Here is a 26,956-nt window from a genome sequence, read left to right as displayed (position 1 = left end):
ATCTAATGGAATTGTTGGCTCTTCCTCTGATGGTATCCTTTCACACTCGCCAAGAGGATTGTTCCGTTCAGCATCATAGTGTGTCTCTTCCAGATGTTGCTCTATTTCTTGTTTTGAGGCTTCCAACTTGCCAGATCTCTCTCCACCCAAAAGTGAGGTTGTAAATTTGTATGGGTTGGCTATAAATGCTGCTCTTTTCCTTGTTGTATCTCTTCTTCTCTTCCTAGATCTCTCCGCCTTCTGTAGTGTTGTTAACTTTCCTCTAATGACCGATCTTAACTGCTGTAATCCAAACTTCTCTTGCTCATTAGCATCCCTGAATTGTCGCCTCAGTACCTTCAGTTCTTTCCGAAGCTTCCCCACTTCCTGTTGTCTCCTGTTAGGCTGGTGGACTACTTCTGCTTTTTTCCCTTCTACACCAAATCTCTCACAGCTGACTTTATAAACAATCATTGTCAGTGACTTGATTTTCTTCTCCACTCCGCCTTGCAGCGTTGCTTCCAATATACTATCCAGGTCTTCATCAAATTGTTTCCATCTGCTTCTGTCGACTATCTTGGGCCACTTCACCCGTTCCCTCCTCTCTGTGTGGTCATTGTCTACTTGAGCCCCTTGGCTCGCTTCTCCCCCTAATGAATTCGGGGTGTCTCGCTGCGATGACACATCAGCGGAGAGGTCCTCAGCACTGTGGTGTGACTCCTGGCTGGGAACCTCCTGCGTCTCAACAGGTCTTCTACCTGTGCGCTGCTGCTGTATCTCCTCAGGTTGGCACCTCGCTTTCGCCTGGTGGATTCGCAATCCACGCAAGTTCTTGCAGACCTTCCCACACTTACACTTCGTCTCTTTCGTCTTTCCTCCAGTCAAAGTCCGTTGTACTAGCTTAGTCGTTACCGTGTTATCTGCCATGTTGAGTCTTTCATCCCCCCCCCCCCCCCCCCCCCCCCCCCTCTCGGAAGACTCTGGGGGTGTTGTTCTGTATTCTTACTCGTAGCTGGTTGTAGGTTGCCTCCTCGCGGAAGCTGTGGAATGGGATGCTACCCCACTACACCCCGGTACTAGTCTGTTCCTAGTTGCCATCTGTCTTTCCAGTGTCACCATTCTGTTCTTGGTTGTGATCCAGTCTTTCCTGGCAGTCACTGGGTTCCCCAGTTGGAAAAGTACCTTCATACAGTCTTCTGACTGCGAAATCCATCGACGTCGTCAGCCAGGACCACCTCTCACTGCGCGTTTCGACTCCTATCCTGGAACGCCCTAAAGGTGGCGAGTCGACAGTGATTAGAAATTATACGAGATCAGGAAGATATTTTAAATGAAAGAAAGTTGTTTTATGAAAATTTATTCAAGAGAAATTTATATAGAGGAGGTAAAAAATTTTTTTAAAATAGTGTTACTAATGGTGCTCCTAACTAAGTCAGTCAGAATCCTGTTCTCTATGGCTGAAGCTTAAAAGACATTAAAAATATATAAAAAAAAAAAAATAGTCCAGGGTTGGACGGTTTTACTGCAGAAAAAATGTTTTGGGGGAGCCACTTTTTTTTATTGTAATTTGTAATTGATTTGTAATTTATTTTGGATTGATAAAGAGGGAATTATCAGTTTTTAAAATAAATCCCGACATTTTTTTTTTTAGAAAAAGGAGACCCATCTCTCTTCCTAATGTAATATATAAGATAGGTTTAGGGTCAATAGCATGTGTATTTAAAAGAGTTTTGGATAAATAAATAAACAATGATCAAACCAAACAGGCTTTATAACGGAGATATATATCGGGGAATATATAAGATTAATTTATGATATCCAGTATGCAGAAGAAAATGAAATTCCAGGTATGCTTTTGATAATTATATATATATAGATTTTGGAAAGGCGTTTGACTCCGTTAGCATTAACTATTTTAACATTGGAGTTGATATAAGTAGATGGATTAAAACATTACATGCGAATACAGTCTCTTCTATAAACCAAGGAGAAAAATCTATCTACATTTTTTAGTATTAAAAGAGGCTGTCGTCAAGGCGATCCGATTTCCCCTTACATTTTCATTTTATGTTTTGAAATATTAGCTATTAGGTTCAGGACTAATAATATTGATAAAGGAATCAACATAGAAAATCGCAAACACTAATTTCTCATTATGCTGATGATACATCAATCATTTTAGACGATATTAGAAGCTCTTTAAAAGAATCCTTTTCTAAATAAATACCCTTTACAAAAAATCCGGGCTAAAGGTAAATAAAGGCAAATCTCGGGTAATATGGATAGGCAGTGAAAAATATAGTCGAGTCACATATTTTCCAGAATGGAATTTACATTTACATGGTCTTCTCAGATGGGGATGAATATAACAATTAATGGGCCAGCAGCGAGTTTTAAGAGCAATGGCATTTCAGACATCGATATCGTTTGGGTTTTTAAATGTGATAGTTGGCTACCAGTCGCAAACGAGGGGCTGAATAGGGGTCGCCAATATGGATGGCCGAACAAAGATGATTTGATTTGTGATATTTCACAAAATGGTTGTCATGTTGTTCCTGTAGGAGATAAAACGTCTGCTGACACATTTCTACAATGGAGGATATCCTTTATGACTGCCGAAAGGAAACTTGTTCATTATCTCAGCCACGAACATTTTTTAACGTATGGACTTCTTAAGTTCTGTCTTAAAAAAATATCTGAAAGGTTGAAAGATGTTATCGGTGATAGAGATAATCTTTCATCGTATATTATGAAAACGGTTGTATTCTTTGCAGTAGAAAATACTCCCCCTTTGTTTTGGAAAGAAGAAAATACATTTCTGTGTTTCATGTATTGCCTCAAGATACTTATTGTATGGATTAATGCTGGATACTGCCCGAATTACTTCATTATAGGGAACAACATGTTTCAGGGGAAATTGCAAGACAGAAACCAACAAAAGCTCTTTCGCTTTCTAATGGAACTGTACCATATGAACTGGCGGTGTCTTACAGTTGGAACATTCATACAGCCATCTATAGGAGATTGTATCAAAAGTGTTATGCATGGGCAGTGGGAAGGCTTACTACCTTCTCAACAGGAAGTAGAATGTGACAGCGATATTGAGATATTGGCATCGCCGACTCAAGCTACCAAACACCTATGTAAATCCTTGTCGCTGCTATCTAAATCACAGTCCGACTTGGATGAGTTCATTGCCTACCGTCAAACAGTTGTGTCATTGTCATGTAAAGGGATGGATATTTTCAGGGAATACATTACTAGACAAGGAAACAAAGAAAAATATAAGTCTATACGAGTGTGCAAGGCCTTCATAAAACCGCTCGCATCAGTCAGCACAAGTCCAGGACAGTTGATTTTGGCAACCTATTACTACCAGACTGGCAATTATATGAAATCAGTTGAGTTGTGTGGGAACATGATCTCGCCTTTTAAAGTATATGTTGACAAAGTATCAGGTGGCCATCATATCAGTGTTGATATTCACCAAAAACTATGATTTCTGTCCATCCCAGTTACACGACGAGCTCAAAAAATGCATTGGCCATGTATTAATTCCTCCACTGCCGTATGCTATATTCCTTTCCTTCCTCTGTTATCACGAACTTGGCGACACCAGGAGACGTGACTCCGCCCTGATCCACCTTCGGGCTGTGAAGTATGATAAGGAACAGGGAGGTGCTACACACTGGATTGTACATAACCTCATCGGATTGTGTTATGAAATGGTACGCGATACACCAAGAGCCATCAGGGACAACAGTGATTCTCTAAGTGGTGGGAAATATTTTCAGTCAATGAATCCGTCTAAGGCGAAAATTGAACGTTTAAAAAACTGCCAATAATTTCCAGGAGATCTCGTATGCAATGATTACATGTCGCCTAGTGATATCTGATATCCTTCAAAGGTACAGACAGAAGAACGTTATCTTCTCCGTCCAAAGTTCTATTGAAGGAAATCACCAATTAAACGACTAGTTTCTTCCTTATTCGGAAATGCAAGTCAATGCGTTGACTTTTTGAGATAGTAACAATTCAAATCACCAAATGGTCATTGGTAATAATGTGCAGACTAGCATCACAGAGCCAGGTGTCTGATAATGTGAAATTCTACATGACATGTTGTTTTGCATATGTAATAATTTGTTATGACTCGACGACTTATCTTCTGATAGATTCAAATGTTTATGTTTTACATTTTTGAATATGTTTTACCAATGTCGTACATACATTGATGTGCATGTTCGCTGGTATCATATTATATATACCTTAATCATACCAGTCCATCAAATCACTCCGGTCGCAATAAGCAGTGTTATGCATCTATCACTAACACGAGTTTCAATGGGCCTGATGAAAATTTCAATTTCCTGCCATAAAGTAGAACGTTTACATTTCAAGTCATTGCCATGGAAGTGTGGACTATTATTTTATCAAATCGCCCGTAATTACCCATAGTTTTGTTTTCGGTATCAAGTAAGTCCCTGATTTGAGACTAATACCATTACAAGTATACACAGTCGTAAAACTAAAACATAGTAAAACTGTCACATTGTTGTTATTATGAAATGTACTAATTTTGTACTGTGTATACTGGCTCATTGTTGATATATGTGTCTTTTTTATTGACGCTATTAAACAATTATACAATATGATTATGTGTTATGCATCTCATCGATCTCAGTTTCTGATTAATCGGATGAATGTTTAATTTTTTCTGTAGCATTTTTCTCACTCTAACACTAAGTGATAGTGAAAATACGTCATTGATTATTTTCCCCGTGATTGAAGATGTCCAGCTGTATCTTATATTTTCTCTTTCAATTATGCCGCCATTTTTTATAACAATGATGGATATGATTTGATAATAAGAAAGTGTATTAGCCTTAAAGGTAACGCCGTTGATGTAAAAGAGGTGTGAAGCTAAAGATTGCTGAGGTAAATACATGCAATTGTAAAAATGTATACTCTAATTGTTATTGTAAACTGGTATTATTTATGTGTTGATTATTTGTAATATAAATGCTGTTTCAGTGAGATATTTCTTAAGATACGTAGTGTTGGCATTTTCATCCGCTGTAATCTATGGAAGACAATTTAAGTCGTTTAGAAATACCAATCGATGAACATTGGCCCCTTATCTGGTGACCGGGCATTGCATCGAAAAGAATGTATCGTTAAATTGGAATTGAGTAACAGCTTCTGTTAATTGTATATCACGAACATGAAACTGCATCAAAAATGTGTTCCATCTTATTCGGTAAAATAACATAATACCAATAATTCGTCACACAGAATATAATACCAATAATTCGTTGCACAGAACATGATACCAATAAGTTGTCGGTGATGCTATGGGGCAAAATTATGGAATTTCAAAAATGGAGTTAATCCTTAAAACTGAGATCAGAAGCACGGCCATTGTGTTTTTTTTTTATCTGATATCTATGTCAGCATGATTTTAAATGCGTCACTAATATTTAAGATTTAACCCTAGTGTGGAAACATGACACCCCTTGGTAGCAGGTAATCAACGTTCATCTCTCCTTAATAAAAAAAACTTCCTCTGAACAAGGAAGTCTGAAATAAAATCAGCCTTAAATTTCCCTTCTTAGTCATCACATGTGCGTTTTATAAGTATTGGCAATGACCCAGTTTTCTCCTGAAATTATCTCGGTAATCCTACAAGCGCGTAGGTTATGATCATCAATTATTATATTGAATATTTACAAAACACGTTTTTCATGTAGACGCCTTAGCATGTAACAGAAAAAGGAAATATTTTATTAACCAAGTATCGACAGTCTGCTCTAAAATCATCAAAGCATGACGAAGTCATTGTCATAACATCATTGTATCAACGCTTATTACTTGTGGTATGCGCAATATTCTTTATAACATGGGTGTTATGTTTGGTCGTATATTTTATTAATGTCACAAGAAAGTGACACCACATCTATTGTGATGTATGTCACAAACGAAAAGCACGTAAGGAGATATCGCTGTTACATACATCATATCAGCCTACAACAATGGATACATTCCAACTCGGTTGACTTTGTCCGCCCTTCCAAACAACATTTGTTGATTTGTTATTAAGATATTTTTTTTTAACATTTGCAAATCAACTTTGACCTAAGCCCAGAGATATGTGGTGAACTGTCCGTGGTTGTCCCCTTTATCCTACTAGAGTAAGACCCCTTGTGCACTTCCATCCGGCCTACAAGCGTGATAATTATAAGATGAAACGCTCCGCAATAGTTGTAAAACAGATTTTACATCTACTTTTAGGAAATTCAAAGGCGCGATAAATTGGAAAAGTAAGAATGGAGTTATACATATATGTAATGGAGAGGGTAATGGACATTTACTTAGTAAACATATTACATTTTGATGGCACAAACAGAACGTGTTTGATAAAGTTTTGTTATATTTCAGTAGATGTTAGTAGAAAATCGAATACCAAAGATCTAATTTGCACCATAAGCGTTTTGGATTTCAATTCGACTTACATCGTTATATCTAATGTACACGATTCAATAACAATAGAAATATACAGTTTATAAAAATTGCCTTTTTAAGACCATACAGTTAACAAAATCGAATAAGAGGATGAGATGTTTTTCTTTTTGTAAGGCGAAATGATACGGAAGACAAGGTCGTGTCTATGGTTACTTCTGATGGCATAAAGTTTAATACAGTTTGTTGCACAAACTGACATTCCTTTTAATACTAAATCAACAATATGGGTAGCCACGCCTCTTGACCCATGTATGGTAAGCGTCACATCCGGCGCATGTGGGTTAATGTTGCGTCCCGTTTTGTTGCTCATTAGTGTATTCATGTAAAACATACATTGTTGTACATTGTTGCAACTTGTACATTCCAATGACGTCACATTGTTTACAGATCCCGCGTTGTGTCTGCACTGCCTGACACGAAGGCTTCAGTCTGTGTTTTTTAGTGTTTTTATTAGTTTTCTGATAATTCAATTGATCAGGTATGATTAAACAACCCCAATCAATATGAGGTGTGAATGTAATTTTAAGTTTAAACGGCATGTTGCGAAAAATACTTCAACTTTCACTTTGTTAGTGCATTCGTGATCGCAGCTTCGATCGGCTGTCATGGCAACGACGAGGACGGTGGTTTTATCACAGTGACGAATTTACAAACTTGCATGTGTACAACCGAAAACTTCTAACTATACCTTATGTCTTTGGAAATCATCTGTAAATGATTAAATTGAATTAATTACGATCCATTGCATTCGTTTATTAACCTTTGTTCGTTTCTATATGCTGATTTCGATACTTAAAACACTGAAGAGTTCCAATATTGGAGAATGAACATTAACACTTGCTCTATGAATCGTCCTAGAGCACCCAACTACCCTAAATCAATACTTATGAAACAGGTAAGAGCGTGATGGTAATTGTATGAGAACAACGAAAAGTGCTGTACATTCTTACGAAAATGACAAACATCGTCAAAATTACTTAAAAAGTAGTCAATTAACCGGCACTTCTTCAATTAACACCAGTTTATAACGCCGTTATGTAACCATACTTGAATAAATAGAAAAATGTACCGCACTTTTTCTCGGTTTCTTAGCACGATGAATAAGTGTATCATATTTGCTTGTACGACAAAATACGTTGGTCGGGTGCTCTGGCCATATTTACCGAGCAAGTGTTAATGTAGTCCTTCGTGCCGGTCACGTGACAACGCGAGAACACGAGGAACGACGAAAACATCCCGATAAAGACGTTGGACACCTAACATTAAAATCCGATCAAGAAAACAAACAGAACTAACCGGGAAGTCATTAAATATTGAATTTATATTAAAACATGACGTTTTTTGTTCTTTTTTATTATAAATGCAACATTAACCCACATGCGGGGGTCGTAGAGCAAAGGTCATCGCTCATTGGTCAGTTCAGCTGGTCACCCCAACACTTAGAAAAAATTTCAGAAGACGCCATCGTATCTAGAATTCAAACATCAAAAAATGAAATTTAAATTATCAGTGTGCTTACCCTCCCATATATCCCTTCCTGGTTTATGTATCCAGGTTTCAGTCATTTCTTTGTTTTTCTTGTACACTATTATATGGTTGCACCTTCCACAGTGTGACCACATTCTACATGTGAGGAAGTCTTAGTTATATTTTTATGCAGATTTGTTGTATGATTGTGTGTAACCTATATTAGGCGACATTCTACATGTGAGGAAGTCTTAGTTATATTTTTATGCAGATTTGTTGTATGATTGTGTGTAATATGGCGGATTATGTTTTCTTCCGCTCACCTTTGCTGATATTTTCAAGTGTTTTTTTATTATAAAATATTTGTTAATTCATTTATAATAAAGTTCAAGAAAGATAAATTATATTAAATTGATTATAACAACTCTTCGATTTAAAATTAAAATGTTTTAAAAATAAATATTGCGGCCACTTCTAAAAAGTGAGCCATTATTTCGCCACATATTTGTTTTCTGGTTTTTATTTCGACATATAAGGTAGCTAAACACAGCAAACAGAGCTCACAGCATGGAGATTAGAAAGTGTATATTTGTATGAAGAAGGAGGGTTAGCACACTGATGCTTGTCCGAGTATTGACAGTAAAGGCAAAAAATATGTTCTTTAATTACACTGAAATATCTCTTCTGTGCCACAAATCATTCAAGTCATTAGAGATTGGACCTCCAAGTTAAACAAAAAAAATATGATGTTAAACTGTTCATCTATCATTTCTTTCTGATCCCTAAGTCCACATTTCATATCTTTTACTGAATATTCCTGGACGTGGGACTTTGATCTAGCTTCATGTTTTAAGTATGTCATTCGTGTTAAGGCTTAAACACCTTTGTGTAAAACCAAATGGTTAAGTCCTGCACATAATTGCGAGACACATACATCTGTTACTGATATACAATTCTCTTCATACAGGGAAATCTGAAAGAAAAGCTAAATTCCTGCGTGCAATAGTATCTATTTAGCTAAAATAAAATCTTGATATGGCATCTAAGCACACACTGTGGAGTGAACCCAATACATATTACAGGTCTGGAATAACAACATTGATACTGTATAGAGTATCAACGTTAGTGGAAATTACAATTGGTGGTATCCTTTATAATGATATATCTTAGTTACACAGAAAATGAAAGTTGGAATTATTATGAGTTTATTTTTATACGGATGACGAAATCCCTATGTCAAAGGAATATCTGTATAACGCAACAAGGAAGTGTCTTTCTGTCACTATGACTAGGTGCCTGGATACTCGGACAGCTATACTCTGTTTGGTGAAGTATATAAACAATCAGTAACACGTCGTATATGGTACTCAACCTACACTCCTACTTGTGACTGAATAGTGTACGTCCCTGTTGTGGCAAACCATCTTGTATTTTCGAGGTTGTTTCTGCCATGGACAGACCCAATGGCTAGACATATTTCTCTCTAGCTTTGAGATTATATCGTGTTTACGGACCGTACTACAATGGGCTAGATTCCATTGATGTGAGTTGTTCAAAAACATATCCGACCAAGGGGGACAACTTATGTAAAAATACGGAAATATTAACAGGAAAACGAGAAGTAAAATGTAAATAAAGAAAAAGTGAATGGTCGGTATTTCGTGAAATAATGCATTCTGACAACAAACAGTGATGAAGAAAACAGCAGGCATATGTTCTTCATCTTTTAGATTTTGTGGGATGGATTCTTCTGGAAGGAAAAACAACAATTAACTCTGGTAAGTTTCGTGACATTATCAATGTATTTTGCATCACCTTTCGCAATATATATGCCATTTCGATAATATAAATCAAAAGAAATATAACACATCAGATGATGTTCCTGTACGAGATAAAACGTCTGTCGACACATTTCTACAATGGAGGATAGCATTTGCATCTGTGACAGGACATTTGCTCATTCTCTCAGCTTTGAACAGTTTTTAACTATCTGGAAAGGAGAGCTTTAGCGATCGGTGACAGTTTTTGCCATAAGGAAATTTAATGGATTCCGATTCTCTAAAAGGGTATCGTCTTCAGAAAAGAGCTTAATATACAGGAGTTTTAGTTGCCCCCTCAGTTAGAAGATTGCCCTATATATCACTTGTTACAAGAGTACCGCGTAGATTGTAAACAACAGCCATAAGCAGAAAGAGTGTAATTTCACCAAATCAGGATGTTGGATTTAAGTTTAACTGTTTGCAGTGATTCAGTGTGTTATTTGTGTAATGCGGCTGTGACATAAACAAGATATCAGATTACACTTCAAGCATGACATTTTTCACACACAAGTTGTGCATCATTTTTTTTCGATACCGTTTTCTTAGGAATAGGATTTTGGTACATAGAATGAATTAAGACAATGTAAAGTTGGTCCACCGATGTGCTATATGTCAAAACAGTATTTGAATTCAGAAACCCCCTCTCCTCGAAAGTTGCCAATAGCCCAATGAATTTTACGGCCATATAATGAAACATACATTACAACTTACAAACATATTTTTCGCAAATCAGAATATTAATATCTTACGCAGTTTGTTTCCGAAAAATCTGTTTTTGACATCTATTTTTGTATTTTAAAAACGATAATCTTTAGGTCACAACAGGCCATACCTCTTTAAGAATCAAGACCATAATTCGATAATCTATGGCTATTCGCTTGAGTGTTTTTCTTTTTTTATTACTATTTCATTTTTTCTCATTTGATCTTTAGTGTCTAATCATCTATATTATACACATTTAGAAGAAAATCAAATGTTATGGAGATGTTTTGAACTTTCTTCTAGTTTCTCGTAATATTGATGACTTTTTGAAAGCATCAAACCAATGATACCATACTTTTAAGACAACATTTCTCAATTCAAATTTGGCAATACTAAACACAAAATTCGATACTTTATTTCGATATCTTAATTTCTTGATTATTCATGACTGAGCAGAAAGAAATACGAATAGGTCAAACTTGGTCATTATCCAATTCTCTTCGATACAGACGATCCCACATAACGACATTTCCGGATGTATATATATGTATATATATGTTTCTAACGACCGTGGAGACGACCGGAACACAACACTATTTTTTGCATACCAAAGCAGTGTGTTAAACTAGCTGAAGTTTGCCAATTGAAATAAGGCCAAGTCAGATTAAACGTTTTTCATATGAAAATGCTCCTTTAGAGAGATGACTATAGGAAGAGGGGTGTTGCGCATAACGTATCAGAGCAAGGTCATATAATGCCTGATCTTCAAATTCAAGGTTATTCTTATGCAGCATTCAGTTTAAATTACAATATTACAATAAACGATGTGTTGTCAATGTCAATGACAATGTCTGAAAACGTTCAATATTACATTTTTTTTTCAAAGAAAATCTGTTCCATTCGAGTTTATCTCTTACGCTGAAATTCGATCAACATGATCAATTGTGTATATTGCATTAAATGTCATGGCAATGATGTAAAACGTCATATGGGTATACATAAACAAAAAACTTAAAAAAATCAACCCGATTTTAGCTCTTTTGTTTGTTTATTTTTGTTTAACGTCTTATTAACAGCCAGGGTCATTTAAAGACGTGCCAGGTTTGGAGGTGGAGGAAAGCCGGAGTACTCGGAGAAAAACCACCGGCCTACGCTCAGTACCTGGCAACTGCCCCACGTAGGTTTCGAACTAGAAACTCAGAGGTGGAGGGCTAGCGTTAAAGTGTCGGGACACCTTAACCACTCGGCCACCGCGATTTTAGCTCAGATCACCTCATAAGTGAAAAGTAAATAATGTGATCAAAGTGTTTTAAACTGGTTATCAGCAGTACATATGGACAGTATCATTGTTTGGTGATGACATTGTAGCGCGCTAAGGTTATCCGTTTGAGGTAAACCAGAGGTAACTTCCTTGAGCTGTAAGCAGTTTTGTTTACTATCAGTTGTGTCATATCAATAACAGCTTTTAACATTTCTCATTGATACATTTACAGGAACATCACGATACATGAGATGGCAGATCGGGAGGAGCATTATGAGAAATCCTGGATTCTTCACCACATCATGGACAGGATGATAGGGAGTCGAAAGTTGGTGGACATCCGAAGGAAGTTAATGATTATGGTTGAGTATCTATGTAAGGAAAATAGTGTGACAAACAGAGTTAACACGGGAAGTTTATCTGAGGGTTTCGGTCCGATGCCTGGCTCCGACACAGACATGATGATAGTTAACAACACAGTGAGGGTTATGTGCTCGAATCAGGATATCTATCCCCTGTCACCACAGGACAGAGACAGGACTCTTTTTATTATGAGGAAAGCTGCCTCTCGGCCATGTTATGTAAAATTGGAACAGCTTCAAACTCATCGACTATGCCTAGAAATGATAGTGGAATCCATTGTCCCTGAGGGGGGTTCGCATTTTATATCCAGTGAGATTTTTGCAAAGAAGAATCGAGATATGTGGTCTACTGGGTTGGACACTAATATGACAACTAGTGGACCAGCAGCTACTATTAAGGCCAAGGGCATTATTGACACGGATTTTGTTTCGTGCTTTAAATGTGATAGTTTGCCACAAGTCGCAAACGAGTGGTTGAATAGACCCCGTCATTATGGATGGCCAGACAAAGCTTTGATTTATGATATTTCACAAAATGGTTGTCATGTTGTTCCTGTAGGAGATAAAACGTCTGCTGATACATGTCTATGGAGGATATCATTTGCGACTGCCGAAAGGAAACTTGTTCATTCTCTCAGCCATGAACAGTTTTTAACGTATGGACTTCTCAAGTACTTTCTTAAACAAATATCTGAAAGGTTGAAAGATGTTATCGGTGATACAGATATTCTTTCATCGTATATTATGAAAACGGTTGTATTCTTTGTAGTAGAAAATACTCCCCCTTTGTTTTGGAAATCCGAGAATACATTTCCACGTTTCATGTTGTGTTTGAAGATACTGATTGCGTGGATTAATGCTGGATACTGCCCGAATTACTTCATTATAGGGAACAATATGTTTCAGGGGAAACTTAACGGTAGAAACAAACAAAAACTCGTTCGCTATCTAATGGAGCTGTATCATATGAACTGGGGGTGTCTTTCAGTTGGAACATTCATACAGCCAGCTATTGGAGAACACATTGAAAATATTATGAAGGGAGAGTGGAAAGGGTTACTACCTCCTCCTCCACAAGAAGTAGAATCTGACAGCGATATGGAGGTATTTACACGGATGCCAAAAAATACCAAACAAATATGTAGGCTCTTGGCCCTGCTATCTAAATCACAGCCTGACTTGGATGAGTTCATTGCCTACCGCCAAACAGTTGTGTCACTGTCGTGTAAAGGGACGGACACATTCAGGGAATACATTACTCGAAAAGGGAATAAAGAAAAATACAAGTCCATACGGAAGTGCAAGACCTTCATGAAGCCGCTCGCAGCACTCAGCACAAGTCCAGGACAGTTGATTTTGGCAACTTATTACTACCAGACTGGCAATTACATGAAATCGGTTCAGTTGTGTGAGAACATTTTTTCGGCATCTAAAGTATATGTTGGCATTGGGTCCAAGTCAATAGACAAAGATAGGTACCGACAAATATGTTGTGGACGTGGATATACGCTACTACAAAAGTATCAAATGGCCATCATATCAGACGTTATATTAAGAAGCAATTATGATTTCTTTCCATCCCAGTTACACGACGAGCTCACAAAATGCATTAATGAAGTACCGATTCCTCCACTCCCGTATGCCATATTCCTTACCTTCCTGTGCTACCACGAACTTGGCGACACCAGGAGACGTGACTCAGCACTGGTTCACCTTCGGGCCGTGAAGTATGATAAAGAACAGGGAGGTGATTTACACTGGATAGTACACAACCTCCTCGGGATTTGTTATGAAATGGTTGGGGACACACACAGAGCCCTTAGAGAATATAGTGATTCTCTAGGTGGTGAGAGATGTCTGCAGTATAAAAACCCGTCTATTGCGAGAATTGAACGTTTACAAAACTCCCAATAACAGCCACTGAAACATCTGTGCGTATTGCTTCTCATGGCATCTTTGCAAGACCCAAAATAACTTTGAATCCAATACTCTTCATAGATGAAGGGTCTTAAGGTACTTTACAGAAATTGTGAATTTCATGACCTTGGGGTCTCACGTTTGCCCTTGGTGAGAGGGTAAAACTTAACTATGGTTTACATGGTGATATGACATTTTTACTGTCATTTGTTTGGTGTCCATTTGAAATTCATTCCTACCACGTTAACGTTACCAGCATGGGATGACTGTTTAATGTTTTGCACATGTTGGCACTTACTGATCCCCGGGAGCTGAAGGGAGGGCCAAAAGGGTAAAATTAACCGAAATTTCAAAAACATCCTCTGATGACTTAAATAAGGTAGAATTAAATATTCTTTAGAATTGAAGGCTAAAATGCTTTACTAAATTGTTGAATTTCCTGACCCTGGCGTCTCACTTTTGCCCCGGAGAAGGCAAATTTTACTTTTGTTTGATTTAGTTTGGATGTCTTGGTCAACATTATCAGCATGGGATTACAGATTGATGGTATGCATATATTGGCCCTGAATGACCTCGAGGGGCTGATCGGCGGGGCCAAAAAGGGTCAAAATAACACTGTAATACAGTGTATTGCAGCATATCGTAGAGGACCGGTAATTGCAATTATAATTTTATGTAGATTGGTACACGTATTAATCTAGTTTTTTTCCCCAAGTGATACAAATCCGTCTACATTGTATTAAGTGGTATAGGAGTTGACCACTGCCTTCTCTCCGATTCTACCCCGAGAAGATACTCTTAATCTAGCAACAGCCTTTCTCAACCTCTTATTACATCTGAATCAGTGGTGAAAAATTGATCAGCTGACTTATTTACAGAAATAAAGAAATTGACATTATCATCAGAACTAATATTACATTTTTTTTAAGATTTCGTTTTGTTCTGTGTCAAACATTAGCCAATATTTTCGGGCCCGGCGTTATAAATGTTCCCTGCCCTGACTATAAAAGTTCTATTTTCGTATGTTTTTTTAATCCTCGTTGATCGGTAAATTTGTGAACGTTTGAATATGCTCAGTGTTTAATATCCGTTTACATGTTTACTTAATGTGAGGATGTTAAAATTTTCTAGTAACAGCTGGTCAATATGTTTGTTTATTCTTTATTCGATATCAATTTATTTCTTTTCTTGTTGACATCAAGAAGAGTTTATTTTATGTTTTATTCTATTTCTTTAGATTGTCGTCTGTCCGTAAACAATCATTTTTACCGATATTTATCATGGTATTTTATGCATCTTTCTCAGATTTCTTACGTATGTTTAACACGATCCCTAATGGTGCATCTTGAATTTTGAGCCTGGTCAGAAAAAAATGGCTTACAGGTGGCAATTTTGAATTCTGCCTGGTTGAATATTGTTACTGCTATTTCTCAGAACGTATTTAATGGCATTTCCAATTTCATATATAGGTTCCCCTTGGTCCTTAGTTATGCTATTCAATTTGGATACCGATCTGGAAGAATGGCTTAAAGGCTTAGAATAAGAAAGTTATTCTATCTATCTTAAATTTTGTATGTAAATGTTAATTTGACTTGGTGTCTAGTTGTGATTGATGAATTTGGATACCGATTGAAAAATAAAATGGACGATATGCGGCCATTTTGAATTTTTTCAGTTGAAGTTTGTTATTGCTATACTGTTCAGAAAGTTTATCATCGATTTTTTTTTTCAACAGCCGTTTGAGAGTTGAAAGTTGGTTTTGCTATAGTGTCTTTAAAAAGTTTGTCGAACATTTACATTTGATAGTGGAAGTTTATCTAAATTTCTGCATAGATCTTTCTCAAATTTCATTTTAAAAGGAAAGAGTGCCAACATCTTCACCAGGAAAAAATTTCACCGTTGCCATCTTTAAAATTTTTATTAGTACATTTTTGGACAAATTAACAAAAGTGACCGTTTTATAAAGCGAAAACGTTCCTTCCCTCCATTCTCAGCAATTGATATATCTTCAAATATAACTTAATACTTGCTTTGACGTAATTTTGCCGCTAATCTTTGTTTTTTTATATGTGAATTTATGCGGTTTTTGTTGTTGTTGTTTATCTCAATAAATAATACTTAAGTCCACCCACAGAGGTGAGCCCCAATTGTTTGCCATAATTCTGTGTCATTCACAAATTTTTATCAGTATATAATGCAAAGCACGCAGCATTTAATGTATACTGTGAAAATGATATCTTAGAGAAGAGGAGCGAGTTTTCCTTGCCAAGGGACACAGAGCAAAAAGGTAACACTATGCCCCCGACCACGAAATGGTGGGACATAAAAAAGTTAAATCATTACTTCTACATATTTTGTATATAAGGAAACATTTAGTTTTAATAAAGTCATTATGTAGACGGACATTTTTTGTATCTGTTTTAAACAGAAGAGTAATTAAACTTTTGCGTATTTGTGTTGATATATATGTAATTCTTAACAGAAAATAAATCACTGTGTTTTTTATCAACAAGTCTTTTTTATTTCACTAAAAAACTCCAGGATCGCCACTGAGCTACCGGATTCTTTTGTTCATTGTATAATTACCACACGAGAAAAGCATCTGATGATCATAGAAATAATCAAAAGAAAATGAGCCCACCCCAAATATACTGATTAGAAAATGGAGTATTTATGCGGCTACTCCATGCGGCCACATCTCAAAGAGCATGGACGGCTCGGCAATTCAAGATTATTTACTGTGTACATATAAACAAACATATTTATCACATAACTTCCTAGTATCATTGTCATAACACCAATTACATATAGTATTTTCTGACCTCTCAATTAAGGACAATATCAGAACTAAGATTGTCTGTAGGTTCCACGAGTTTCCGTCGTGATGTTATAACTTTCTCGCATCAAATGCATAATGATATCAAAAAAGCAAAGAGTTGAAATATCACCATTTCAGATTAATATCAACCTAAGAAAATGATGTTTTACAAAAATATGGTAGAGCAAATCAGTAATTTCCCATAACACTTGCTAAAATAATACAGACTGGCTTCATCTTTTGGTGTTAATAGTCTATGACTCAAAATATTCTGGGCAAACAACATCATCGACATTATATCATAAAACATCCAGATGAACAGAGAAATACATCAACAAAAAGGTAATACCGTATTTATTCTGCAGTAAGGCTAGCGGGCAAACATAACTTTCACTAAAGTATGAGGATTGGCTTATTGTAGAGCCATGAAACATATTTTCTTGCTATTTATTCTTAACGGAAGTAATGCCTTGGTTTATTACATGATATGATTTTCACAATGAATGAATATGGTTTGTAAGCCTACACACGAGTTTATTGTTGGATAAATACAGTATACGAACACAACAAGAATGAAAATCAAAATATCCACTTATCGAAAAGATGACAACATGATGCACGAAGTGTTGTAAATAAGCGCAAAACAATGTGAAACAGAACAAATTAAAAATATCTAGGTAATACAGTGAGAACATGTATGAAAATAACAATTAAAAAATTAGATTAGAACTGCAATAAAACTTCAAGCTTGTTTTTTTAATCCCAATGAAAACGTAAATGGTGAAACTCTTGATTAAAACATTGTTAAGCTACATCTTCCAGGGTCTTGTAGAGAAAGTCTAATCTTTAATAAGAATGTGAAAATACAAATCCACTTCAATAAAACTAGACCAGAGTAAAATGATCTGGTCCAGACAACACTCTCCAATTTTTTAACATGCATGTTTCACCTCAAAGAAAACTACTAAAATTAATTTATGCATTTACCCTGCAATAAGCTGAGGCAGAAAACACAAAGCAACTCTGACATTCAAAGTCAGCAGCTGGGCCTATTACAGGACACTGAAATAGTAATTGTTGGTCATTTTTAAGAATTACAGATAGGGATGTGCTTCATTATAACTTGGTATGGGCTTATTGCCAGAAAATGAAATATTAATATATCAAATATGATTACAGTACATATCCCGAAAACCTCAATAATACTATTTAACGATAACTTCCTGGTATAAATCAATCAGTCGTCAGTGTTTTCATGAAGAAAGAATTATTCAATAAAATCGAGATGACAATATATCTCAAAAGCTCACTTGACACCATTGATCAAGTGAAAAATTTGTTTGGTGCGTAGATTTTGGTATTCACTAAAACGTATTTACATAATATATGCATATATAATGAAAATGCTTTTACATATAAATTGTATGTATGAATGTTAGTAAAATTAATTAGTACTTACTTAAAAAAAAACAAAAAAACAAGCTTAAAATGTAATTATATGTACAGTACATCTAATATGTACAGCGTAACTCCTCAATTATGTAAAATGTTAGTTTAGAATAAAATTTCATTTTACAAAAACATAAATTTACCAAACATGTTAATGACATGTAAATACAATGTATTTATTATGAAATATAACAAACATGGAACAGTGAGATAACAGCATTACATGTATCAATACAATGAGAAAGTAAATAAGATATTTTGCGTAGCAGAATTGCCATATATATACATCTTTTATTATCTGGTGACATGGAATGTTAATGCTTTAAGGTGATCACAGGCTGTCCTCAAACTCCTAGAAATATTAACACTGGATTCAATGACTAGAATGTATTCTATGGCCAAGTCACTCCAATACTTCAAAATCTTGTGTCTCGTGCTGGTAATGTCTTGGATCTCGCACTGCGTGGCATTTTATGGTATGGTATTGAGACAGCACGTTGGTTCCTGGAGCAAGTGTTACTTCAGAAACTGTATCTGCAGCAATTAAGATTAGCTGCACGTTCATATCTTGTTGTTTGTCCGGACTGTCAGTGGCCGTCTGTTAGAACCATCAGTGTCCTCAGTCGTCTGTCAAGACCTCCAGTGTCCTTGGGCCGTCAGTCTGGATCATCTGTCTGGACTGTCAGTGACCTCGGCTGTCTGTCAGGACCACCAGTGACCTCGACCATCTGTCAGGACCGTCAGTGTCCTCGACCATCTGTCAGGACCGTCAGTGACCTCGGATACCTGTCAGAACCACCAGTGACCTCGGCTGTCTGTCAGGGCCGTCAGTGTCCTCGACCATCTGTCAGGACCATCAGTGACCTCGGATACCTGTCAGAACCACCAGTGACCTCGGCTGTCTGTCAGGGCCGTCAGTGTCCTCGACCATCTGTCAGAACCGTCAGTGACCTCGACCATCTGTCAGGACCACCAGTGACCTTGACCATCTGTCAGGACCACCAGTGACCTTGACCATTTGTCAGGACCACCAGTCTTGGCCGTCTGTCCGGACTGTCAATGTCTTCACTACCTGTTTGGACCGCCAGTGTCCTTGGCCGTCTGTCCGGACTGTCAATGTCTTCACTACCTGTTTGGACCGCCAGTGTCCTTGGCCGTCTGTCCGGACTGTCAATGTCTTCACTACCTGTTTGGACCGCCAGTGTCCTTGGCCGTCTGTCCGGACTGTCAATGTCTTCACTACCTGTTTGGACTGCCAGTGTCCTTGGCCGTCTTTCTGGACTGTCAATGTCTTCACTACCTGTTTGGACCACCAGTGTCCTCTGCCGTTATTGTCCTCGGTCCTCTGTCAGGACTGTCAATGTCCTTGGTCGTCTGTAAAGACCTGTAACCTCTGTTAATAGTTATAACCAGGAATTGACTGTCTTTTATTATCTGTTTGATCAGTTCTGCTTCCTTGAATGACTTGCATCCTTTGGGATCTTTGGCTGCCTGTTTTGAAGAGTGACCAAGGTTTCTGTTGTTGGATGTCTATGTGTCTGTTTTGGATGTACCTTCATAATCTATCCTGCTCAACAGAGTACTTGTTCTGCTTACCTGTGTCGTTTGATAGGCAATTTCTCCTTAATATACTGCAAGCAGACAACAAAGTAATAAAAATACATGATTTTAGAATAAACCAATATTGTGCATTAAATTTAAGGGAGAGAATCTTCAAATAAAATTAATACTATTCATAAGGTATTGTGAGAGCAGTTTACATCAATACATACCGAGACAAGACGTCTTCTATACTGTCCATCGCGCTCTTCATCTCTTTGTAATGGTATATTCTTCTCCTCTCTCTCCAGTAGATTCTTCATCTCATTAACACTGAGAATGTTTATAGGATCTGCCCTTGTTCTTGTTTAAAACCCCCACTAGATACTCCTTATAATGAATCCTAAACCACAACAAATAAAAAATAATGGTTATTACTGACAATTGTTTATCTTCAATAACATAATGAACTGTCAAGACTTCTAAATTTGACATTCTTTTCCAAGTGCAATTTACTTGAAGGCTGCCAAACCTACCATAATCCCTTATAAATCACTAACCTTGACAGAGATTGAAATACAGAACTATGTGTAATGAACATTGTTGATCTATATTAATCACACTGACAGTACCTTGTATAATAATCAAATCCAACATCCTACCCTATTAGTAATTAAATCTAACACCCTACACAGAAACAAAATATCTAAATCTAACACAGTACACCTCATAAATCTCTAAAATTAACACAAGTACCCAGTATAAATCTCTAAATCTAACACAGAATCCAGTATGAATCTCTAAATCTAACACAGTACCTAGTATAAATCTCTAAATCTAACACAGTAAAATCATAAATATCTTACCCTAATAAAGTATCCAGTATGAATCTCTAAATCTAACACAGTATCCAGTATGAATCTCTAAATCTAACAAAGTACCCAGCATAAATCTCTAAATCTAACAAAGTACCCAGCATAAATCTCTAAATCTAACAAAGTACCCAGCATAAATCTCTAAATCTAACACAGTACCCAGTATAAATCTCTAAATCTAACACAGTAAAATTATAAATATCTTACCCTAACACAGTACCCAGTATAAATCTCTTAACATAACACAGCATCCAGCATCAATGTCTTAACCTAACACAGTACCCAGTATGAATCTCTTAACCTAACACAGTACCCAGTATAAATCTCTAAATCTAACAGTAAAATTATAAATCTCTAAACCTAATACAGTACCCAGTATGAATCTCTTATTCTAACACAGTACCCAGCATCAATCTCCAAATCTAACACAGTATTTAGTATAAATCTCTAAACATAACACAGTATCCAGTATAAATGTCCAAATCTAACATAGTACCCAGTATAAATTATAAACCTTAATAGAGTTCCTCATATAATTCATTAAATGTGAAGAAGTACTGGTGTATAAGACACTTAACTCAATTACCCCTGAAGACACATCTCAACTCTTCCAATTCAAACATTGGAATAGTTCATTATGACACTTCAGGGATGAATGAGTTAATCTGACAAAGTATCCTGTATACTTGTAAGTGATCTGGATATCAATACAGCCAGTATTCCTAGTATTTACTTACACACACAGACCAGCATGTCCTTTTGATACATCTCGTCCACATGCCTCATCCTTCTTATTACTGTCTATTTCCTTCTGTTCCATCACTGGACAGGTGCTGCCCATATTCTCTGCATCTGGAGCGTCCTGGTTAAAGTGCATCTTCTTGTCCTGTTTAGAAATACAAAGGTCATAGGTTCAAAGAATACTGGTCATGAAGATCAAAACTATACAAAGGTCATAGGTTCAAAGAATACTGGTCATGAAGATCAAAACTATACAAAGGCCATAGGTTCAAAGAATACTGGTCATGAAGATCAAACCTATACAATGGTCTTAGGTTCAAGGAATACTGGTCATGAAGATCAAAAATATACAAAGGTCATAGGTTCAAAGGATACTGGTCATGAATGTCAAAACTATACAAAGGTCATAGGTTCAAAGGATACTGGTCATGAAGATCAAAACTATACAAAGGTCATAGGTTCAAAGAATACTGGTCATGAAGATCAAAACTATACAAAGGTCATAGGTTCAAAGAATACTGGTCATTAAAGTCAAAAATATACAAAGGTCATAGGTTCAAAGAATACTGGTCATGAAGATGAAAACTATACAAAGGTCATAGGCTCAAAGAATACTGGTCTTGAAGATCAAAACTATACAAAGGTCATAGGTTCAAAGAATACTGGTCATGAATGTCAAAACTATACAAAGGTCATAGGTTAAAAGAATACTGGTCATGAATGTCAAAACTATACAAAGGTCACAGGTTCAAAGAATACTGGTCATGAAGATCAAAACTATACAAAGGTCATAGGTTCAAAGAATACTGGTCATGAAGATCAAAACTATACAAAGGTCATAGGTTCAAAGAATACTGGTCATGAAGATCAAAACTATACAAAGGTCATAGGTTCAAAGAATACTGGTCATGAAGATCAAAACTATACAAAGGTCATAGGTTCAAAGAATACTGGTCATGAAGATCAAAAATATACAAAGGTCATAGGTTCAAAGAATACTGGTCATGAATGTCAAAACTATACAAAGGTCATAGGTTCAAAGAATACTGGTCATGAAGATCAAAACTATACAAAGTCATAGGTTCAAAGAATACTGGTCATGAATGTCAAAACTATACAAAGGTCATAGGTTCAAAGAATACTGGTCATGAAGATCAAAAATATACAAAGGTCATAGGTTCAAAGAATACTGGTCATGAATGTCAAAACTATACAAAGGTCATAGGTTCAAAGAATACTGGTCATGAAGATCAAAACTATACAAAGGTCATAGGTCTCAAAGAATACTGGTCATGAATGTCAAAACTCTAACAAAGGTCATAGGTTCAAAGAATACTAGTCATGAAGATCAAAAATATACAAAGGTCATAGGTTTCAACGAATACTGGTCCTGAAGATCAAACTATACAAAGGTCATAGGTTCCAACGAATAGTGGGTTATGAAGATTCAAATATACAAAGGTCTTAGGTTTCAAAGAATACTGGTCATTGAAGATCAAACTATACAAAGGTCATAGGTTCAATCAGGTCATAGGTTCAAAGAATACTGGTCATGAAGATCAAAACTATACAAAGGTCATAGGTTCAAAGAATACTGGTCATGAAGATCAAACCTATACAAAGGTCATAGGTTCAAAGAATACTGGTCATGAAGATCAAAACTATACAAAGGTCATAGGTTCAAAGAATACTGGTCATGAAGATCAAAATTATACAAAGGTCATAGGTTCAAAGAATACTGGTCATGAAGATCAAAACTATACAAAGGTCATTAGGTTCAAAGAATACTGGTCATGAAGATCAAAACTTTACAAAGGTCATAGGTTCAAAGAATTCTGGTCATGAAGATCAAAATTATACAAAGGTCATAGGTTCAAAGGATACTGGTCATGAAGATCAAAACTATACAAAGGTCATAGGTTCAAAGGATAGTGGTCATGAAGATCAAAACTATACAAAGGTCATAGCTTCAAAGAATACGGGTCATGAAGATGAAAACTATACAAAGGTCATAGACTCAAAGAATACTGGTCATGAATGTCAAAACTATACAATGGTCATAGGTTCAAAGAATACTGGTCATGAAGATCAAAACTATACAAAGGTCATAGGTTCAAAGAAAACTGGTCATGAAGATAAAAACTATACAAAGGTCATAGGTTCAAAGACTACTGGTCATGAAGATCAAAATTATACAAAGGTCATAGGTTCAAAGAATACTGGTCATGAAGATCAAAACTATACAAAGGTCATAGGTTCAAAGAATACTGGTCATGAAGATCAAAATTATACAAAGGTCATAGGTTCAAAGAATACTGATCATGAAGATCAAAACTATACAAAGGTCATAGGTTCAGAGAATTCTGGTCATGAAGATCAAAATTATACAAAGGTCATAGGTTCAAAGGATACTGGTCATGAAGATCAAAACTATACAAAGGTCATAGGTTCAAAGGATACTGGTCATGAAGATCAAATCTATACAAAGGTCATTTGTTTAAACCATACCATTGGTAATGAATTTCAATACAACGAAGAAGATCATGGAGTTCAAAAGTACAGAAAGGTCATGGGTTCAAAAATTCACAAAGGACATAGGTGCAAGCCATACTACAGAGAAGACATATTGATGTTTCCTTGATTTCTGCGGTAGTTATTTCTGTGTCAAGTATATACTCACCCTGAGTATTCTCTGTAAGTCTTCAACACTGTTGTCACGGAGATAGTAGAAGCAGTCGCGTGGATGATGACTGTGTATCCCTTTACCCTGACAACGCTGGTATCCAACACACGGCTACAACAACCAACATAACATTTGTCAAATTCACACTCCCGATGTTTACATCAGATATCGTTAACACTATCAGTGATAATACTAAACATCAAAACTACCAGGTAGTCATGTATGATTTTTACCCATTAACCTTGACTGATGACCACCAATATCTCATCAAGTATATATCATAGAACTTACCCCCTGTTTGACAAAAGGTTGTGAGCAGCCGCTACAGAATTCGTGGCCACACTGGGGACACTTGAAGTGCATACAGCCTCCTTTAGCCAGGGCATATCTCATCTTACAGCTGGGACAGTCTTTATAAAACAAAAACACACAAGACATATCAAAATGTATCAATAACTCTGTCAGATATGCAACTCTTAAATATAGGCTTCAGTTCTTTTAAGGATCCTCCCTGCACTGTAGGTTAAGAATGTATTTAAAAAAAAAATTAGCAAATTTTTACTTTCAAAACAAAACAATTTTCTTACGTATTGTTTCAAATGAAACATTGTTGCATCAAATCAAATTGTTTAATTTTTTGAAATGAGACAAATTTGGCAACACCATTGATTCTAATAAATGATAATAAAATTGGTTTTACTGCCTAATGTATTTAAATTAATACTCTCTACACATAATTTTGTGGAAATTATTCGTATTACAAATAACGTTTTGAGCTGTAGACACATACCGATTCCATTGATTTCTAAATGTCTGGCAACTCCCATTGCTTGGTTTTCTGGGTCATTATCTATCTTCCATTGTTCAAATTCCTCACAGTTCAAACCCTCATGCTGGTCCTCCCACTAGAGGAAAATTAGTAGCATATAGATATATTTACATTTGTATGGCATTGTCACTATAAAGCCTTTTTGAGAGTTGTGTCGTTGATGTTTGTTTAAGTGCCATGCATCACACGACAGTATCAGCGTAGTAATACAACACAGACCTGCGCAATATTTTGTTCCGGGCCAATATACTGAAGCATTGTTATAGATAAATTTGAGCAAAAATACATATTTTTGTCAAATAATTTATTATGAGAAAACATGCCATATACTTTGTTTGTAATAAATGTTGAATATAATAAATTGTTGGTTTTTTTTTTCAAGCACTATTTTGTTGCCGATTTTGTTTGCCAATCTGCACGAGACATGAAGGCTGTTCCAGTTAACGACTAAAATTTGTGTTGCCTGTCGGTAACGCGGGAATTATGAATTCTTTAAATATGATCTGTCCAAGGGAAAAAAATCAAATCGTTGGAAAATGTAAATATAAGCGTTGAACTGTTTTTGTATGGTATTTATGATCTATTTGAACGACAGAGCTTTGCAAGCAAACAAATCCTAATGCGCTAGCGCACATTATGTTGTTTGCTTGCAAAGCTCTGTCGTTCAAATAGATCATAAATACCATACAAAAACAGTTCAATGCTTAAGTAACAAATTTAAATCACTCCGCTAGGGATCGAACCCGGTACCTCTGGCTTACTAGTCTTACGCTCAAACGATCAAGCTATAGAGAAGATTTCTCTAGCCGAACAGTATATTGTGGCCAGTATTTACCAGGGTTACATAGATCACAGTTCTGTTAAGATTTATGTTATGTGATTTACAGTGACACAGTTCTGTTATGATTTATGTCATGTGATTTATAGTGACACAGTTCTGTTAAGATTTATGTCATGTGAGTTATAGTGACACAGTTCTGTTATGATTTATGTCATGTGATTTATAGTGACACAGTTCTGTTAAGATTTATGTCATGTGATTTATAGTGACACAGTTCTGTTATGATAAATGTCATGTGATTTATAGTGACACAGTTCTGTTAAGATTTATGTCGTGATTTATAGTGACACAGTTCTGTTATGATTTATGTCATGTGATTTATAGTGACACAGTTCTGTTAAGATTTATGTCATGTGATTTATAGTGACACAGTTCTGTTATGATTTATGTCATGTGATTTATAGTGACACAGTTCTGTTATGATATATGTCATGTGATTTATAGTGACACAGTTATGTTATGATATATGTCATGTGATTTACAGTTGCACAATCACACATTATTGTGACATAAAACAGAAAACCAGCTGAAAATAATTCATAGCTATAGATTTATAAACAAGCACAATGAACATTACGGCCAGGTGCTTCAGAAAGGACAATACCAGGTAACTTGACTTATTTAGACAAAAGCAGTGTAGCTAACCTGGTTTTTTTTGGACTAAAGCTATGTAGCTTACCTGTTTTTTTAGACTTAAGCTATGTAGCTCTTCTGGTTTTTTTTTATACTAAAGCTATGTAGCTTACCTGTTTTTTACAGTTGTAACAGGTTTTCTTGTTACACTGAGGACAAATCATTCCAGGGATATCATGTCTGTCCCATATGAACCCATTACCACACTGAAAGGTAGCAAGGACAATAATATTGGCAACAATAATCACTGATCATATAAGTTTACATTTAAATACATCATTTCCTTGAACATACTACATCCCTGACAGCATATACACTACTTCTCACAAAAATATCTATAATAGCACACACATATTGATTTATATCAAATTAACAACTACAAAAATTATAACAACCACAATTGAAACTTACATACAAAACAAGCATACTAGTTATTCCAAAAACAATACATGTCCCTTAGTGGCCCCTGCTAAAATAGTAACGGTGATCTTGACCAAAATACCATGAAACTCGAATTT

The 26,956-nt window shown here is 36.1% G+C and overlaps 2 protein-coding genes across 2 annotated transcripts in view; one reads left to right on the top strand and one right to left on the bottom strand.

The window, feature by feature from the left end:
* Nucleotides 1–9,295: 9,295 nt before the first annotated feature.
* LOC117337106 lies at nt 9,296–16,535 on the top strand. The gene is made up of 2 exons (XM_033897895.1): nt 9,296–9,746; nt 11,984–16,535. The coding sequence occupies exon 2, from the start codon at nt 12,003–12,005 to the stop codon at nt 14,025–14,027; it is 2,025 nt and encodes a 674-aa protein (XP_033753786.1). The 5' UTR covers nt 9,296–9,746; nt 11,984–12,002; the 3' UTR covers nt 14,028–16,535.
* A 215-nt stretch (nt 16,536–16,750) lies between these two features.
* The window catches only part of LOC117337105 (E3 ubiquitin-protein ligase RNF31-like), a 29,900-nt gene continuing 19,694 nt past the window's right edge, over nt 16,751–26,956 (bottom strand). The window contains 8 exon segments of the mRNA XM_033897893.1: nt 16,751–19,928; nt 20,070–20,192; nt 20,194–20,239; nt 21,449–21,597; nt 24,133–24,246; nt 24,427–24,545; nt 24,926–25,040; nt 26,552–26,644. Coding sequence (XP_033753784.1) covers nt 19,890–19,928; nt 20,070–20,192; nt 20,194–20,239; nt 21,449–21,597; nt 24,133–24,246; nt 24,427–24,545; nt 24,926–25,040; nt 26,552–26,644 — 798 coding nt within the window. The 3' untranslated portion in view covers nt 16,751–19,889.

This window comes from Pecten maximus, chromosome 11, assembly GCF_902652985.1.
Source record: "Pecten maximus chromosome 11, xPecMax1.1, whole genome shotgun sequence".
NCBI lineage: Eukaryota > Metazoa > Mollusca > Bivalvia > Pectinida > Pectinidae > Pecten > Pecten maximus.
Note: the sequence above shows the minus strand (reverse complement) of the source record. Positions and strands in the feature narration are given on the sequence as shown.